Source organism: Ambystoma mexicanum, chromosome 13, assembly GCF_040938575.1.
Source record: "Ambystoma mexicanum isolate Mex_15411 chromosome 13, UKY_AmexF1_1, whole genome shotgun sequence".
Taxonomy (NCBI): Eukaryota; Metazoa; Chordata; class Amphibia; order Caudata; family Ambystomatidae; genus Ambystoma; species Ambystoma mexicanum.
The window spans coordinates 678,271,214-678,287,888 of NC_090938.1; the positions used below are offsets into that span (position 1 = coordinate 678,271,214).

The window sequence follows — 16,675 nt, forward strand, 5'->3', positions numbered from 1 at the left end:
AGAAGATGGAGTAATGAGGTTCAAGCCTCGGTATCCAAAAATCACCGCTGATGGATAAAAATCTATCAGCAAGAAGAAGAACAAGCGAGACTGTGCAGCCCCACCCACATGCTGGAACTTCACAGAAACGACAAAACCAAACACGCCCCCTGGCTCTTGTTTCGTATTGTTTCCCATAGAGCATGGGCTGCGTTTGGTTTCGTTTCAGCTCCAGCATGTGGGTAGGGCTCTCCCCTCCAGTAGTCCACACACTTGGAGCTGGACCAGAGGAAGGAGGAACACTGTTTCATATTTAATATTTTTTTTAGACAAGGGACCAGTTCTGCAGTACAGACAGTCTCTGCACTGCAGAACTCGGTTCTCGGGTCTTGGGCTGTGTGTAAGGTGTGAGGCTGCCTGCTGTTCACAATACGAAAGCAGACGATCACACATGAGATTTTTTGCATATAAGCTCAGGCTGAGCTTCAATGCAAACAACACCTGTGTGGCCATCTGCTTGTGAATTCTGAATAGCAGGACTGGCTGCCTGCTATTCTGAAATCAAAGCAGGCAATCAAAATGAAAACGGATGCTGGCGCTGGACGTAAGACATGGCATTTGAAGGTGCCCATTCCCCTACACGATATCCCAAAATCAGAATAATGGGCACACCCCAATAGGGAATGAGACCAGGTGATAGATTGCAAGTTTATGAAGCCCTTCTGCCTGGGGCCACTGAGCAGCCATTGCTCGCCATCGGAAACCCCTCTCTGCTTTCCACTGCAGGGGTTTGCGTGCAGTATGCAAGCGTGCATACAAACCCCTGCAGCATGGGGACACCCTACCCACAAGGGGACATTTTGGGTAACATAAGTGAGGAGCAAGGGGGCTGGCATCAGGCATATGATTTATTTGAACCCATACGGTGAATAAAATACAGGCCCATTACAGATGCAGGAAACACATCTACTAGAGCTCTGTCCAGGCTCTGTGGGGCAAAGTACATGCAAACCGTTTGCATGTATTTTGCCCCACAGAGCGACAGCAAACCTCCAAAGGTGTATAAGGATTGTACCAACAGAAGTGTCTTCAAAGTAAAGGCCATTGCAAGGAACACCGTCAGTCTTTGCTACTCCAAGTAGCAAAGACTGTTGATGCCCCTGGGAATGGGTTGGAGCGGAGGCAACAAGAAAGTGACTTTACAATAAGTTGCCAGAAGTAAGCCAAGTGGCAAATAACTTTGTGGTGCAAAATACGGAATTGCAGTAATATTATATATCGAACAACTCTATAGTCATCATTAGGCTTTTTTTTATAGGAGCATGATATATTAGCATAAGCTATGAAGTGAATCACTTAAGGAGCTGCAGATGAGACACAGTGTGATAAAATGATTTGCCCAGGATCACACACTTTAGTTAAATGGTCAGACCGGGATGTTGGCAATTGAAGCAACTGAGCACATCTTCCAAGATTTAGTTGATATGCATATTTATTAAGGTTTTGCTTTGCATTTCATGTGCTTAAATAATTACTTTATAATAATACCTTGGAAGCAAACCACAGTACATAATGAACTAGCCTTTCAGAGTAAACTAATTATACACTGTATACAGCGACATAGAAATATGTTGAGCAATAAGAGTATGGCTTTGGTTTTATTCTCCCCATCCTGCATGCAAAGTCACAATAGCATCATGCAGATTAATGATAGCCTAACAAATCCCCCTTGGGTTTTAAATCATTATTTCATACAGCATACAGCATTATGCACCCTTCTCACTTCTGATCACTCCATTTACATTTTGTAAGGGACAAATGTCCCTGCCAATAGTCCCTACTCCCTCCCATCAGGGCCTAATGGCTCCCACTCTAATGCTGATACAGAGCAATGTGTCATGTCCTCAGAGAGCTGCTCTGCTGCACGCAGCACCTGGGACAATGTCCTGGCAGAGGGACACGTCACCTGTTCCACACCCTCATTGACAATGAAGGTGCCAAACGGGAAAGATGTCCTGCTGCCAGGAAAATGAGGCTGCTGAGTAGGAACACACATGCACGCATCACCCAAGGCAATTGGCACATTACATATCGAAGTAGCAACTCGCTGAGTATTAAGCAAATTGTGATTCTATTTTTAACTACCATACTCAGGAAGATTCATGCGCATTATGAAATCTTCTGTCACACCATTTAAGACAGTTGTAATTCCTGCTGGGAAATTATATAAGCAGGGAAATGTTTAAGGGATGGCAGTGGCATACTTTACCCAGCACTTGCCTCAGTGATGGAAGCATATTTGTGCCCTTCCAGGATATGGGCACATACATGATTTTCTGTGCAAAGTAGCCCTGAGTGCTCTTGGTAACCTGGCATCTCTGGCAGGAGAATATTGCGTGGGTTCTCCTCTGAGAACTACTAGTATCTTAGGTCTTTTTCTACAACTTTTCTTGAAAATTGTGCTGGGAAATGCACCGTTTCCACTCCTCATTTCAAAAAATGTTCTCCGGGGGGGAGAATCCCCCGGACCGCCCTTTGCAGAGTCGGGCTCGCTCCCTACTGCCTTCATGAAACATACATATGCGCCCCACCACTTTAAAAGTTCACCAGCCGCAACTGCCTTTCTCAGAAAGGAATTGACCCCAGTTTCTGTCGCTGCCTTTGCACAGAGCAGCAAAATGCTTTACAATGTCTATGCCAGAAGTGCACTCTCTCCCTCCACTCGCATCGCAGGCAGTCACCCACAATCCTCCTGTGTCACCCAACATGCGGCCGCTGCTCACCTGCCGTCAAATCTGTGTTTCAGGAAGTCGAAGAGGGCTTTCTGCATCATGTCTGTGACCTGTGGAAAGTGGAAAAAAGGATGAGTACTCAGGTATGGTGGCTGAAGTAAGAAGTGCGCAAAAGAATTCCTGTTGACGTTTATCGGGCCACCCGTGGAAAAGTGATTACATTAATATAATCACACATTTGTTTACATTATGCTAAGAAAGGGGCATTGAGACCTCAAAAGAGGTCTGCGCATCAGATTTGGCTGCCCTAGAGAGGGTCTTGCCGGAAGAGACAGTGACTCACATAAGATTTGGCTCTGGATCAAAGAAAGGCAGGTCTCTCTGTGGGAGCAGCTTCCTTTGATAGAAGAAGGAAGACGGAACGATGGAGAACGTGCAGAAGAAGGCTGGTCAAGAAACAAGGAAAATATGAAAGATGGTGGAAAGACTATAACTCAAGAAGGTAAAAAGAGAAGAAAGGAAAGGACAAACGGGAGGTAAGGAAGCTGAAGCTGGTTGGCCTGGATCTGTCCACATCACGCTCCCTGCAGCGTGGATATCTTGAAGTTGAGGATATAATTTAACCCATAACCTCTAGTAGGGTCCAAAGTATAAAATAGAGAGAGTATGTCAACACTGTGATACAGAGCACAAGCTACACGGATTACATGTGCATTCTGGGAAGGAGGGGCAAACCAACTACTCAAGAATTGGGTTGAGGCAGGTCAGAAGAGCATACTGCGTTGATGGACTAGTTGTAGCAGGTCTGGAGAGCATTCTGTTTTGATGGTCTAGTTGAGGCAGGTGTGGAGAGCATACTGCGTTGATGGTCTAGTTAAGGCCGGCCAGAAGAGCATACTTCATTGATGGTCTAGTTGAGGCAGGTCTGGAGAGCATAATGCATTGATGGTCTAGTTGAGGCAGCTCTGGAGAGCATTCTGCATTGATGGTCTAAATGAGACAGGCCAGGGGAGCATACAGTGTTGATGGTTTAGTTGAGGCAGGTCTGAAGAGCATACTGGGTTGATAGTCTAGTTGAGGCAGGTCTGGAGAGCATTCTTTCTTCATGGTCTAGTTGAGACAGGTCTGGAGAGCATACTGCGTTGATGGTCTAGTTGAGGCAGGTCTTGAGAGCATTCTGTCTTGATGGTCTAGTTCAGACAGGTCGGGAGAGCATACTGCGTTGATGGTCTAGTTGAGGCAGGTCTGGAGAGCATACTGCGTTGATGGTCTAAATGAGACAGGTCAGGGGAGCATACTGTGTTGATGGGCTAATTGAGGCAGGTCAGAACAGCATACTGCGTTGATGGTCTAGGTGAGGCAGGTCTGGAGACCATTCTGTCTTGATGGTCTAGGTGAGGCAGGTCTGGAGACCATTCTGTCTTGATGGTCTAGTTCAGGCAGGTCTGGGGAGCATACTGTGTTGATGGTCCAGTTGAGGAAGTTCTGGAGAGCATACTCCGTTGATGGCCTAGTTGAGGCAGCTATGTTTCCAGTCATAGAGCCGAGGGACCCCCAGGGAGATGACTGGCATGGATCATGAGCCAAACTAGACAACAGGCAAAACTAGAATGCATTTTGACTAGAATAGCAGAGGCAATGCATGTTGATCCATGCATGGTCTGGGAATAAGGGGAACAAACGTTTGGGGCCTAGACAATATGCCTTAGCCTCAAAGGAAAAAAGGGGTGCTGTTTCATGATATGACCAGAGCAGATGCACACACGGTGTGTCTGGAGACCTTAGCTCCTGTCTCATGAGGCAGCCTCTGCTGCTGACTGGGGACATTTCAGACAGTCTTCTGTCCAGGACTACACTTCCCAGGAGGTGAGGGAGATGCGCAGCCCCCGCAGTTGCATGATGTCAATACGCGATGCTCTGTTTCACCAAGGCATCGCAATGGCATCATGTGACATCTCATTCCTACACACGATGTGGAGGTAAAAAACGGCATACTCAGGAACAGGCACTTCACAAGCGCATGAGAGCAGTGTTATCTGGACTGTTGTTTTATCGGCGTTTCACCTTAGCCTTCCCTGTTGACCGACTACATCCAGGACGACAAGTCCCAGAATGAAAACAGAACAGGACTGGATCAACACCTCCCGACTCTAATGAACATGTTGGCACGCGTGGCTCTCACTCCTTATCTCTTTGACCTTAACAAAAGGGTATGAGATAGCTGCAGAAAGGGGTGCAAGGGGAAGCACAGTGACCATTTTTACCTCATAACTCCATTGTGGTGGGGGGGAATTCCCCCAAAGCCGCTTGTGTCATAGCTCCTTTGGGAAAGACCTTCAGTGGAAGCCACCAGAGTCTCTCTAATAACCTAATTTCCCTCTACGGTGCTGATAGGAGGAGGATGGGGGGTGGTACAGGAAAGGGGGTACCCACAGACTCACTCCTTATCCTCATGACCCTATAGAGAAGTTCCTGCAGGGAGTCCAACGGAGATCACAGGCCATTAGCAAAGATGTCAGGGTGGTGGGGTGCTGACGCGGGAATATGCCCAGCCTTGTCTATGATATGATATGATGGGTTATTTATAAGGTGCTTAATACCCAGAGGTTTCTACGCACGGACCCGGGGATTGAACCTGTGTTGCTCCACGACGTCTTGCTTCCAAGGCAAGCATGTTGCCCCTGAGCTGTCCTCCCCCGAGACGTTTAATATCCATTTAAGGAGTCTCTGGCAGTGGTGACTTCTAATCTCTCCCCAGTCTTCATAGCTCTTGGTGAAGGCCCCATTGTGGCTGTGTGTGGGGGGGGGCAGATATCTTCAAAGCAGCTCCTTACCTCATAACCCTTGAGCGATGGCCCAACCAGGATGATGGGCCGCATGGAGGGCACGACATCGTACGGCGGCACGTGCTCCGTCTGAAACACAAAAACCAGCATCAGGCTGCGCCCCAGCGTTCTGGTAAGTTTTACTGGGGAGCCATCCTGGATACAAGGGTGGGGGGCATCTTTTAAACAAGGAGACCACAGTAGCCGCCCAGAGAGGACATTTGGGGATCACCCATCGGTGGGCAACAGGGCAGGGGAGAAATACATGTATAGATAGTGGCATACGCTGTGTGGGTGGTATGACATTGCCAGAGTATGCGCATGGCAAGCTGCATACACGATGCAGCGCATGCAGCGCCCAGGATGCAAACCAAGGCATGGCATGCAAAGGACAGAACACATGGCAAGAAACACAATATACAGCACAACACATGAGATGAAAAGAACGCGCCACCACACCCACCACACAAAACCATCAAGACAAGGCACGACAAGCAAATCACGCACCATAGCACACGCGACATGCAGCACACACTTAATGCTTGCTGCCACATGAGGGGGTATTCCTGCCTCATTGTGATATCTTTGTAACATCAACCATAAAGGTGGCATGGGTTCCGTATCTCGGCTGTGCACCCTCTGCCCGGGTGCTGCCTGTACCAAACACCCTGCAGTGTTGTCTCATGCAATGGTTTACTCCCAGTCCCCTCGCCCTCTGTCTCTCCCGGCAGACCAGTGTCCCTGTGTCTCTATGCAGTCCCCTCTCCCTCTCTCCCAGTAGACCAGTATCCCTATGTCTCCTCAGTCCCCTCTCCCTCTCTCTCAGTAGACCAGTGTCCCTGTGTCTCTATGCAGTCCCCTCCCCCTCTCTCCCAGTAGACCAGTGTCCCTGTGTCTCTATGCAGTCCCCTCTCCCTCTCTCCCAGTAGACCAGTGTCCCTATGTCTCCTCAGTCCGCTCTCCCTCTCTCCCAGTAGACCAGTGTCCCCGTGTCTCTATGCAATCCCCTCTCCCTCTCTCCCAGTAGACGAGTGTCCCTATGTCTCCTCAGTCCCCTCTCCCTCTCTCCCAGTAGACCAGTGTCCCCGTGTCTCTATGCAGTCCCCTCCCCCTCTCTCCCAGTAGACCAGTGTCCCTGTGTCTCTATGCAGTCCCCTCTCCCTCTCTCCCAGTAGACCAGTGTCCCTGTGTCTCTATGCAGTCCCCTCTCCCTCTCTCCCAGTAGACCAGTGTCCCTATGTCTCCTCAGTCCCCTCTCCCAGTAGACCAGTGTCCCCGTGTCTCTATGCAGTCCCCTCCCCCTCTCTCCCAGTAGACCAGTGTCCCTGTGTCTCTATGCAGTCCCCTCTCCCTCTCTCCCAGTAGACCAGTGTCCCTGTGTCTCTATGCAGTCCCCTCCCCCTCTCTCCCAGTAGACCAGTGTCCCTGTGTCTCTATGCAGTCCCCTCTCCCTCTCTCCCAGTAGACCAGTGTCCCTATGTCTCCTCAGTCCCCTCTCTCTCTCTCCCAGTAGACCAATGTCCCTGTGTCACTATGCAGTCCCCTCCCCCTCTCTCCCAGTAGACCAGTGTCCCTGTGTCTCTATGCAGTCCCCTATCCCTCTCTCCCAGTAGACCAGTATCCCTGTGTCTCTATGCAGACCCCTCTCCCTCTCTCCCAGTAGACCAGTGCCCCCGTGTCTCTATGCAGTCCCCTTCCCCTCTCTCCCAGTAGACCAGTGTCCCCGTGTCTCTATGCAGTCCCCTCTCTCCCAGTAGACCAGTGTCCCTATGTCTCCTCAGTCCCCTCTCCCTCTCTCCCAGTAGACCAGTGTCCCTGTGCATCTATGCAGACCCCTGTCCCTCTCTCCCGGTACACCAGTGTCCCCATGTCTCCTTAGTCCCCTCTCCCTCTCTCCCAGTAGACCAGTGTCCCCGTGTCTCTATGCAGTCCCCTCCCCCCTCTCTCCCAGTAGACCAGTGTCCCTGTGTCTCTATGCAGTCCCCTCTCCCTCCCTCCCAGTAGACCAGTGTCCCTATGTCTCCCCAGTCCCCTCTCCCTCTCTCCCAGTAGACCAGTGTCCCCGTGTCTCTATGCAGTCCCCTCTCCCTCTCTCCCAGTAGACCAGTGTCCCTATGTCTCCCCAGTCCCCTCCCCCTCTCTCCCAGTAGACCAGTGTCCCTGTGTCTCTATGCAGTCCCCTCTCCCTCTCTCCCAGTAGACCAGTGTCCCTATGTCTCCCCAGTCCCCTCTCCCTCTCTCCCAGTAGACCAGTGTCCCTGTGCATCTATGCAGACCCCTCTCCCTCTCTCCCGGTAGACCAGTGTCCCTATGTCTCCTCAGTCCCCTCTCCCTATCTCCCAGTAGACCAGTGTCCCTGTGTTTCTATGCAGTCCCCTCTCCCTCTCTCCCGGTAGACCCATATCACTGTGTCTCTAGGCAGTCCCCTCCCCCTCTCTCCCAGTAGACCAGGGTCGCTGCGTCTCTATGCAGTCCCCTCTCCCTCTCTCCCAGTAGACCAGAGTCCCTGTCTCCCCAGTCCCCTCTCCCAGTAGACCAGTGTCCCTGTGCCTCTATGCAGACCCCTCTCCCTCTCTCCCGGTAGACCGGTGTCCCTATGTCTCCTCAGTCCCCTCTCCCTCTCTCCCAGTAGACCAGTGTCCTTGTGTCTCTATGCAGTCCCCTCCCCCTCTCTCCCGGTAGACCCATATCACTGTGTCTCTATGCAGTCCCCTCCCCCTCTCTCCCAGTAAACAAGTGTTGCTGCGTCTCTATGAAGTCCCCTCTCCCTCTCTCCCAGTAGACCAGTGTCCCTGTGCAACAATGCAGACCCCTCTCCCTCTCTCCTGATAGACCGGTGTCCCTATGTCTCCTCAGTCCCCTCTCCCTCTCTCCCAGTAGACCAGTGTCCCTGTGCATCTATGCAGTCCCCTTCCCCTCTCTCCCAGCACACCAGTGTCCCTATGTCTCCTTAGTCCCCTCTCCCTCAGCAGACCAGTGTCCCTGTGCATCTATGCAGTCCCCTCTCCCTCTCCCCCAGCAGACCAGTGTCCCTGTCTCTCTATGCAGTCCCCTTTCTCTCTCTCTCTCCCGGTAGACCAGTGTCCCTGTGCATCTATGCAGGCCTCTCTCCTGGTAGACCAATGCCACTGTGTCTCTATGCAGTCCCCCCCCTCTTTCCCAGTAGACCAGTGTCCCTATGTCTCCTTATACTCCTATCTTTCTCCCCCAGTAGACCAGTGTTGCTGCGTCTCTATGCAATCCCCTCTCCCTCTCTCATGGTAGAACAGTGTCCCTGTGTATCTATGCAGGCCTCTCTCCCGGTAGACCAATGTCATTGTGTCTCCTTATAATCCTATCCTTCTCCCCCAGTAGACCAGTGTCGCTGCGTCTCTATGCAATCCCCTCTCCCTCTCTCCCGGTAGACCAGTGTCCCTGTGCATCTATGCAGTCCCCTCTCCCTCTCTGCCAGTAGACCAATGTCACTGTGTCTCTCTGCAGTCCCCTCCCCCTCTCTCCCAGTAGACCAGTGTCCCTATGTCTCCTCAGTCCCCTCCCTCTCTCCCAGTAGACCAGTGTCCCTGTGTCTCTATGCAATCCCCTCCCCCTCTCCCCCAGTAGACCAGTGTCCCTGTGTCTCCATGCAGTTCCCTCTCCCAGACCACTGTCCCTGTGTCTCCATGCAGTTCCCTCTCTCCCATTTGACCAGTGTCCCCATGTCTCTGTAGTCCCCTCGCCCTCTCTCCCAGTAGACCAGTGTCCCTACGTCTCCTCAGTCCCCTCTCCCTCTCTCCGTAGACCAGTGTTGCTTCGTCCCTATGCAGTCCCCTCCCTCTCTCCCCATTAGACCAGTGACGCTGCGTCTCTATGCAGTCCACTCTCCCTCCCTCCCAGTAGACCAGTGTCCCTGTGTCTTTATGCAGTCCCCGCTCTCTCTCCCAGTAGACCAGTGTTGCTGCATCTCTATGCAGTCCCCTCTCCTTCTCTCCCAGTAGGCCAGTGCCTCTATGCAGTCCGTTCTCCCTCTCTCCCGGTAGACCAGTGTCACTGTGTCTCTATGCAGTCCCCACTCCCTCTCTCTCGGTAGACCAGTGTCCCCGTGTCTCTATGCAGTCCCCTCTTCCTCTCTCCTATTAGACCAGTGTCCCTGAGCATCTATGCAGGCCTCTCTCCTGGTAGACCAATATCACTGTGTCTCTATGCAGTCCCCTCCCCCTCTCTCCCAGTAGACCAGTGTCCCTGTGTCTTTATGCAGTGCCCTCTCCCTCCATCCCTCCCTCTCTCCCTCCTTCCTTCCCTCCCTTCCTCCCTCCCAGTAGACCAGTGTCCCTGTGTCTTTATGCAGTCCCCTCTCCCTTTCTCCCAGTAGACCAGTGTCGCTGCATCTCTATGCAGTCCTCTCTCCCTCTCCCCCAGTAGGACAGTGTCCCTGTGTCTTTAAGCAGTCCCTTCTCCCTCTCTCCCGGTAGACCAGTGTCCCTGTGTCTCTATGCAGTCCCTTCTCCCTCTCTCCCGGTAGACCAATGTCACTGCGTCTCTATGCAGTCCCCTCATCCTCTCTCCCAGTAGACTAGTGTCCCTATGTCTCCTCAGTCCCCTCTCCCTCTCTCCCAGTAGACCAGTGTTGCTCCGTCTCATGCAGTCTCCTCTCCCTCTCTCCCAGTAGGCCAGTGTCCCTGTGTCTCTATGCAGTCCCCTCTCCCTCTCTCCCAGCAGACCAATGTTGCTGCGTCTCTATGCAGTCCCCTATCCCTCTCTCCCAGTAGACTAGTGTCCCTATGTTTCCTTAGTCCCATCTCCCTCCCTCCTGGTAGACCAGTGTCTCTGTGTCTCTATGCAGTCCCCAATCCCAGTAGACCTGTCTCCCAATGCCTCAATGCGGTCCCCTCTCCCCCAGCAGACCAGTGTCCCTATGTCTCCTTGGTCCCCTCTCCCTCTCACCCAGTAGACCAGTGTCCCTCCCTCCAGTCCCCTCTCCCTTTCTCTCTCTCTCTCTCTCTCTCTCTGCAGAACTGTATCCCAGTCTCCCTGCAGTCCCCTCTCCCTCTCCAACTTCTAGCAGGTCTGTATCCCTCTGTGTCTGTTTGCAGTGTGGGTTCCTGCCACCCCCCACCCACACACACTATATACTATATGTAACTCTATGCAGGATTAGTTACATGTGTTTGCATGTATAGTAAGCAAGATGTCATGTCAGGATGAAGTTCAAAAGTTCCTTGCCCTCCTCGCCCCTGGAAGGGCAGACTTCACCGGAGACTGGAGGAAGCGGGCAGCTCACTGAGAGGAGGCATGCAGCTCTGTTTATATACATAACTCTATGTAATCTCAGATGTCACTCCCACATATGTGTCAATCCCTCCGGGTAGTGTAAGCAGGCTAGCTAGCTGTGCTGTAATAATATCCCACGCACGCCCTTTAGCACCCCCTGTTCTTCCCTTAACTGCCAGGCTATTATGCAGGTCTATGCAAAAAAGGACGAGCACACTCGTCCTTGGCACTTAAGTCCTTCCCCATGAGCGACGGGGACTTGTGAGGGTGAGGGACCATGTGGCCAGGGGGGCACAGAGGAAGGACACCCACTTACCGACTTCTGCTTCTGCTTGGCTGCAGGGCGGGAGGCCACGGCCGCACAAAGGAAGATAAGAAGGCGTGCACGTTATTGACATGTCACCACTGCACACGTGCACCTCAGCTCTCGAGCACACACACACACACACACACAGCGAGATGCAAAGGGGAGGAGGCCAAACACCTGCCTGGCAGCATTTCCCGGCAGCACATCGGCCCCTACAGCCATGACACGGGCGTAGGGGCAGGCGGACGCACTCCAAACCTGTGGTTCACTTTCTAGGGTGTAGATGCTGGCCAGCTCACCCACCATGTGAGCTATATAGGAAGTTATTCACCTGTGAGGAGGCCCCCATATGTCTCTTTCTGCACTTACCCCAGTCTCCGCCAACTGGGTGCACTTGGACCTCCTCCTCCCTGTGACTGTCTATGCACTTGCACGATCCGTTCGCACCATGCCTTAAGATCGTCTATCCGTGCTCCCTTGTCTTCTCCCCTGATTGCAATGGTAAAACTGCCGATTGCCGTCAGGCCTATTTGCTGTGTCTCAACTGTTTAAATGTATTTTACGCACTTACTCTGCCTGTGCAGATTATTATCGTCTCCGAATTTCAAGGACTCTCAGCGACTGTTGTTTTTTTCCCCATGTTTCCACCCTCCTTGAGCGCTTTGAAACACTTTCCTGTGTATAGGCGCTATATAAATAAACAATAGAATACCTGAAATACTGGCTCTGAAGCGAGATATATGCAACAGATTCACAAGTGTTTATAGTCCCAGGATCTGGTGCTTGGACCCAGTCATTGCAAAGAGTAAACAGCAAAAATAACCTGTGGGCCTGGGTGGCAGGAGTGTTGGAACACAAACCAGGTGGGCCTCGACATAAACCCTGAGTGCTCAGGTGTGATGCCACTCTGTGATTTTTTTTTTGCTGGCAAGGAGTGACAGTGGCTCATGTGTGGGTCCACCTTAGTCTCATGGTAAGGTTGGCTCCGGCACATGCTAACATGTAAGAGATGTCATATCAGACTGAAAACTGAGTGTTATCATGCGTTCTTTTTGAGTATTAATCTATTACATGTAATTTGGTTTGAGGAGCTAGCAGCTGTGAAGTAATCTTCATGAAGCCGCAGGCAGAGTATCATTAGCCGAGTCCTTTCCATGGCAGCATGTCTGCCCGTACTGGAAGAGGGTCTCGGACAACCAGCCTAACGCCATGGCAGACTTAGGGGTAGCCGGACCATAGTGCCAGAAATAAAATCTGACACAGCGAAATCCAAGATAAACTCCTTCCGAGTTTAAGGTATATATAAACGCACCACTTGTGACTTGCCCCAACACCTCTGCCATTAGAATATAGAGACAACCTACGACAAATACGGTCTGGCTGGGTGCACATCGAGTCTCCTGCACTAGCCCTCTGTCGTGACCTCCCACAGCACCCGCCCACGTACCTGACGTCTTGGGCTGCTTATTGGAGCCTAGCCAGACATCCTAAGTCCTAATGTTGGCCAATTGCAGCACACACGTATCTTAAGTCTCCTCTGAGAACTGGTCCCATAGCTGGACTTCAGTTACCCGGGGGGCGTTCCTAACACAAAGCATATAGAGGCCATACAAATGGGAAACAGCGCTATATAAAGGACTGCAATACACTACAAGTTGCCTGGACATCTTTTCCAGCCTCAGAATTCAAGGAGCAGTGTCTGGGAAAGGTGTGCGCAAAGCACCACTTGGCTGCTCTGCCGATCTCAGCCAATGGGATGCTTTCCAAGAGGGAGGGCTGCCATTGCATTGCATCAGTACTTCCTGTGGAGTACGTCAAAGGGTTTGCAAGCAATGCTGCATTGGAGAAATGTTAACATGGTAGCAAGCGAGCTAGCAATACCAGTAGGCAGGTCATTTCATGACGGGTCTGTTGGGAAGACCTGTTAGGCCGCTGAGACTTCCTGATGCCTTCCAATGTTAGGAAACATGTGAGGAGGCGCCCTAATGTCTCTTTCTCGTGTGCTGAATCTGTACCTCGTAGTTCCTAATCTGTTCACGGTTAGCAAGTTTGATGTTACATACGATCGCCTTCACATTGGTTGCAATGAACAGGTGGTAGATTTTCTGGTAGTCAATTTCACAGTAAACAGCTGACCTGCCTTTTTCAATTAGGAATCTCGAGATTTTCAACTGAGGAGGGCTTTATTTATTCTGTTTATTTCTTTACTGTGGATCCCATGTGCTGCACTGCCCGCTCCCCCATTCCCCCACTCTTTTTCCCCTTCCCCTGCACTTGCGTGATCTCAATGTCACCTGGCCTAGTAAGATTGTTGTCTCTTTCTTCCCTCTGTTCCCCCTCCCTTGCCTCGTTGCGCCTTGAAACACTTGTGTATAGGCGCATTATAAATGCCATATCATATCAATATAGAAGCATGTGGCCACTTGCCTGCTCACATGGTGTCCGAGATCCAGGGCTGTCTGCAACACTTGCAGGGTGCTCTATTACCTCTAAGGACAACGGACTCTGCTGCCATCAGCTTCTCTTCCGCCAGGAGGCCCATCAGATAAGACATGGTGTTCCCCAAATGGCTGTCATATCATTCCATTGCTACAGAGGTAGCGACTGGGGAGAGAGCAAGAGAGGCAAGCATGCAGACTTCCCTGCAGCTCAAGATGTGTTCTCGCCTTCTGTGGTACTACTGAAGAAACGGGATTGGGGTGTAATAATCCTATGATTACTTACTGGTAATCTTCATTACTCCTAGACATACTCTTCCTCATCACAGTAAGTACAGGGACGTGAAGGTAATGACGATAGATGAATTCAGAGTGGATGGCCCCAACAGAGCTGGGTTTGCCGGGAACCGCTGCCTCCAGAGTTAAGGAAGCGGGCCAGGATCAGGTGCCTGTAGGGCGCCACCACTGCCGACTCTGCAAGTTGCCCTATTGCTGCACCACAGAGGTCTTTTGTGCTGTGGGCCTGCGCCCTGCACATGTCACATTGTCCCCAAGAGAACGCGACTTTGAAGAGGGAATTTCCTCTTCGGAAGGGGAGGGGAGCCTGTGATGCCCGGAACTGCCAGGAAGTCACCTGGGTGGTTGAGTGGCGTTTCCTCTGGGCCACTGGCAAAGGATGCCTAGCAGGAAGGTAGCCAGGGCCCCAGCGGCCGCATCTACACCTTGACGCCGTCTTTGGGCTGGATGTTGGAGGCCATTTCCATTCTTTGGACGCCGAGTCGGGCTTCCTCGCTGAGTGCTTGAACATCAAGGATCCAGGCAGGATCATTTTGATCCCCCGCATATCCTGTGCCAGCCCTGGAGTCGAGAAGATGGACACAAAACCCTGACGGTGGTGGATGGAGTCAGGGAATACCTGGCGGCCTTGTCGAGCCGACTTCTAGGGATGACGGACCAGTCTCAATGATGCAAAGTTTACTTTTCAGGACATTCTGCAAGTATTCCGCATCTAACCACCAGGTGGCAGGCATACACAAAGCATTCTGACATTCGTATCAATTGGGTTACCAGTGATAGTATCGAAAACAAAAGGATTGAATGCCTTTTGTTCGACAGTGAAAGAATCGAAAAAAAGGGTCGAATTTTTTTTTTTTATGGGGGCGGAGGGGGGGGGGGAGAACCCTCCCGGTCCCTCCCCAACCCCCCGTTCTCTTTATTAAAAACATTTTTTTTACCAACCCATACTAAAAAAAAACTACAAAAACTACCCTTTTTTTCTCGATCCTTTTGCATTCGAGCAAAAGGTCATTCGATCCTTTCATTTCGATCGTTTGACTGGACACCTATCAAACTGCCAAAAACCAAATCCAACGTGTAGACCTGTGTTCATCTTACTACCTCCAATCCCTGGGCCTGGGCGTTTACTAGTGCCTCGAAGCGGTACCCCCACGCAACGTGAAATCTTTAAGAACCTCACAACACTATGCCTGGACTGCCCTTTCTTTGGCGCAGAATGTGTTCTGTGCACAATGTGGGCTAAAACGACCTCGTTACATTACACTGGGTGTGGCCTGTCCTCTAGTGCCTAGACGCTGCTCAGTACACAGCGTGATCTATAAGCACCGTACCCACTCCTATACCTGGACTACATCTTTAAGTGACGGGCTGTAGTGCCTAGAAGCTGTTCAGCTCTCAGCGCGAGCTGCAAGCGCCGCATTCCTATACACCTGCTTCCCTCCCCTGCCCGGTGCCTGCCGGGAGATGCTGCCCCAATCCCTCAGTGCAGACAGGCGTGGCGGGTCCGGGGGCGGTGCCCGCACTCGCCCGGGCATTACCTTCTTAAAGAAAGGGAGGCGCTTGGCATTTGAGGTGGGGGTGGTGACACTGCTAACACTACTGAGGGGGGAGCGGGGGCTGCCCGGCACCTCGGCCTCATCATCCTCTAATTCAAGGGCTTCTAGGTCCTCCCGCAGGTGGAGTATTTCCGGGTGACCTGGGGGAGAGGGGTGAAAAAGAGGGTGAAAGGGCAAGAGAGGGCGGAAGGAGGCAGCACAGAGGGGTGACAGGGGGGAGGGGAAGAAAGGGCAAAGGAGGCAGCACAGAGGGGACATAGGGGTAAGGGGGAGAGAGGGCAAAGGAGGCAGCACAGAGGGGAGATAGAGGGGGAGGGGGAAGGAGGCAGCACAGAGGGCAGACAGGGGCGGAAGGAGGCAGCACAGAGGGGAGACAGGGGGAAGGGGAAGAGAGGGGAGACAGTGGGGAGGGGAAGAGAGGAGGAAGGAGGCAGCACAGAGGGGAGACAGGGGTAAGAGGTAGAGAGGGCAAAGGAGGCAGCACAGAGGGGAGACAGAGGCGGAAGGAAGCAGCACAGAGGGGAGACAGGGGGGAGGGGAAGAGAGGGGGAAGGAGGCAGCACAGAGGGGAGACAGGGGGGAGGGGAAGAGAGGAGGAAGGAGGCAGCACAGAGGGGAGACAGGGGTAAGAGGTAGAGAGGGCAAAGGAGGCAGCACAGAGGGGAGACAGAGGCGGAAGGAAGCAGCACAGAGGGGAGACAGGGGGGAGGGGAAGAGAGGGGGAAGGAGGCAGCACAGAGGGGAGACGGGGAGGGGAAGAGAGGGCAAAAGAGGCAGCACAGAGGGGAGACAGGGGGAAGAGAGGTGCGGAAGAAGGCAGCACAGAGGGGAGACGGGGGGGGGGAGAAAGGGCAAAGGAGGCAGCACAGAGGGGACATAGGGGTAAGGGGGAGAGAGGGCAAAGGAGGCAGCACAGAGGGGAGACAGGGGGAAGGGGAAGAGAGGGGAGACAGGAGGAAGAGGAAGAGAGGGCAAAGGAGGCAGCACAGAGGAGAGACAGGGGGAGGGGAAGAGAGGGGGAAGGAGGCAGCACAGAGGCGAGACAGGGGGAAGGGGGAGAGAGGGCAAAGGAGGCAGCACAGAGGGGAGACAGGGGGAAGGGGGTGAGAGGGCAAAGGAGGCAGCACAGAGGGGCGACAGGGGTGGAAGGAGGCAGCACAGAGGGGAGACAGGGGGGAGGGGAAGAGAGGGGGAAGGAGGGGTGAAGGGATAGGTAAGAGGAGGGACAGGTCACACGTGTGAGGTGACAAGGGGGGGTGAAGAGAAGATTAAATGAGGTAGTAGGGGCGTGGGG

At 52.5% G+C, this 16,675-nt stretch overlaps 1 protein-coding gene across 6 annotated transcripts in view; it reads right to left on the reverse strand.

Annotated features, from left to right (window-relative positions):
* The window catches only part of CACNB1 (calcium voltage-gated channel auxiliary subunit beta 1), a 557,229-nt gene that overhangs the window by 85,516 nt on the left and 455,038 nt on the right, over positions 1–16,675 (reverse strand). For 5 of the 6 annotated variants that reach the window (XM_069634704.1, XM_069634706.1, XM_069634707.1 and 2 more), the window contains 3 exons: positions 15,364–15,521; positions 5,546–5,626; positions 2,763–2,821 (listed from right to left, as the gene is read on the reverse strand). In XM_069634704.1, the coding sequence (XP_069490805.1) occupies positions 2,763–2,821; positions 5,546–5,626; positions 15,364–15,521 (298 nt within the window). Of the gene's footprint in view, positions 1–2,762; positions 2,822–5,545; positions 5,627–11,099; positions 11,120–15,363; positions 15,522–16,675 lie in introns of all 6 variants that reach the window. The other variant, XM_069634705.1, reaches the window with a different exon arrangement.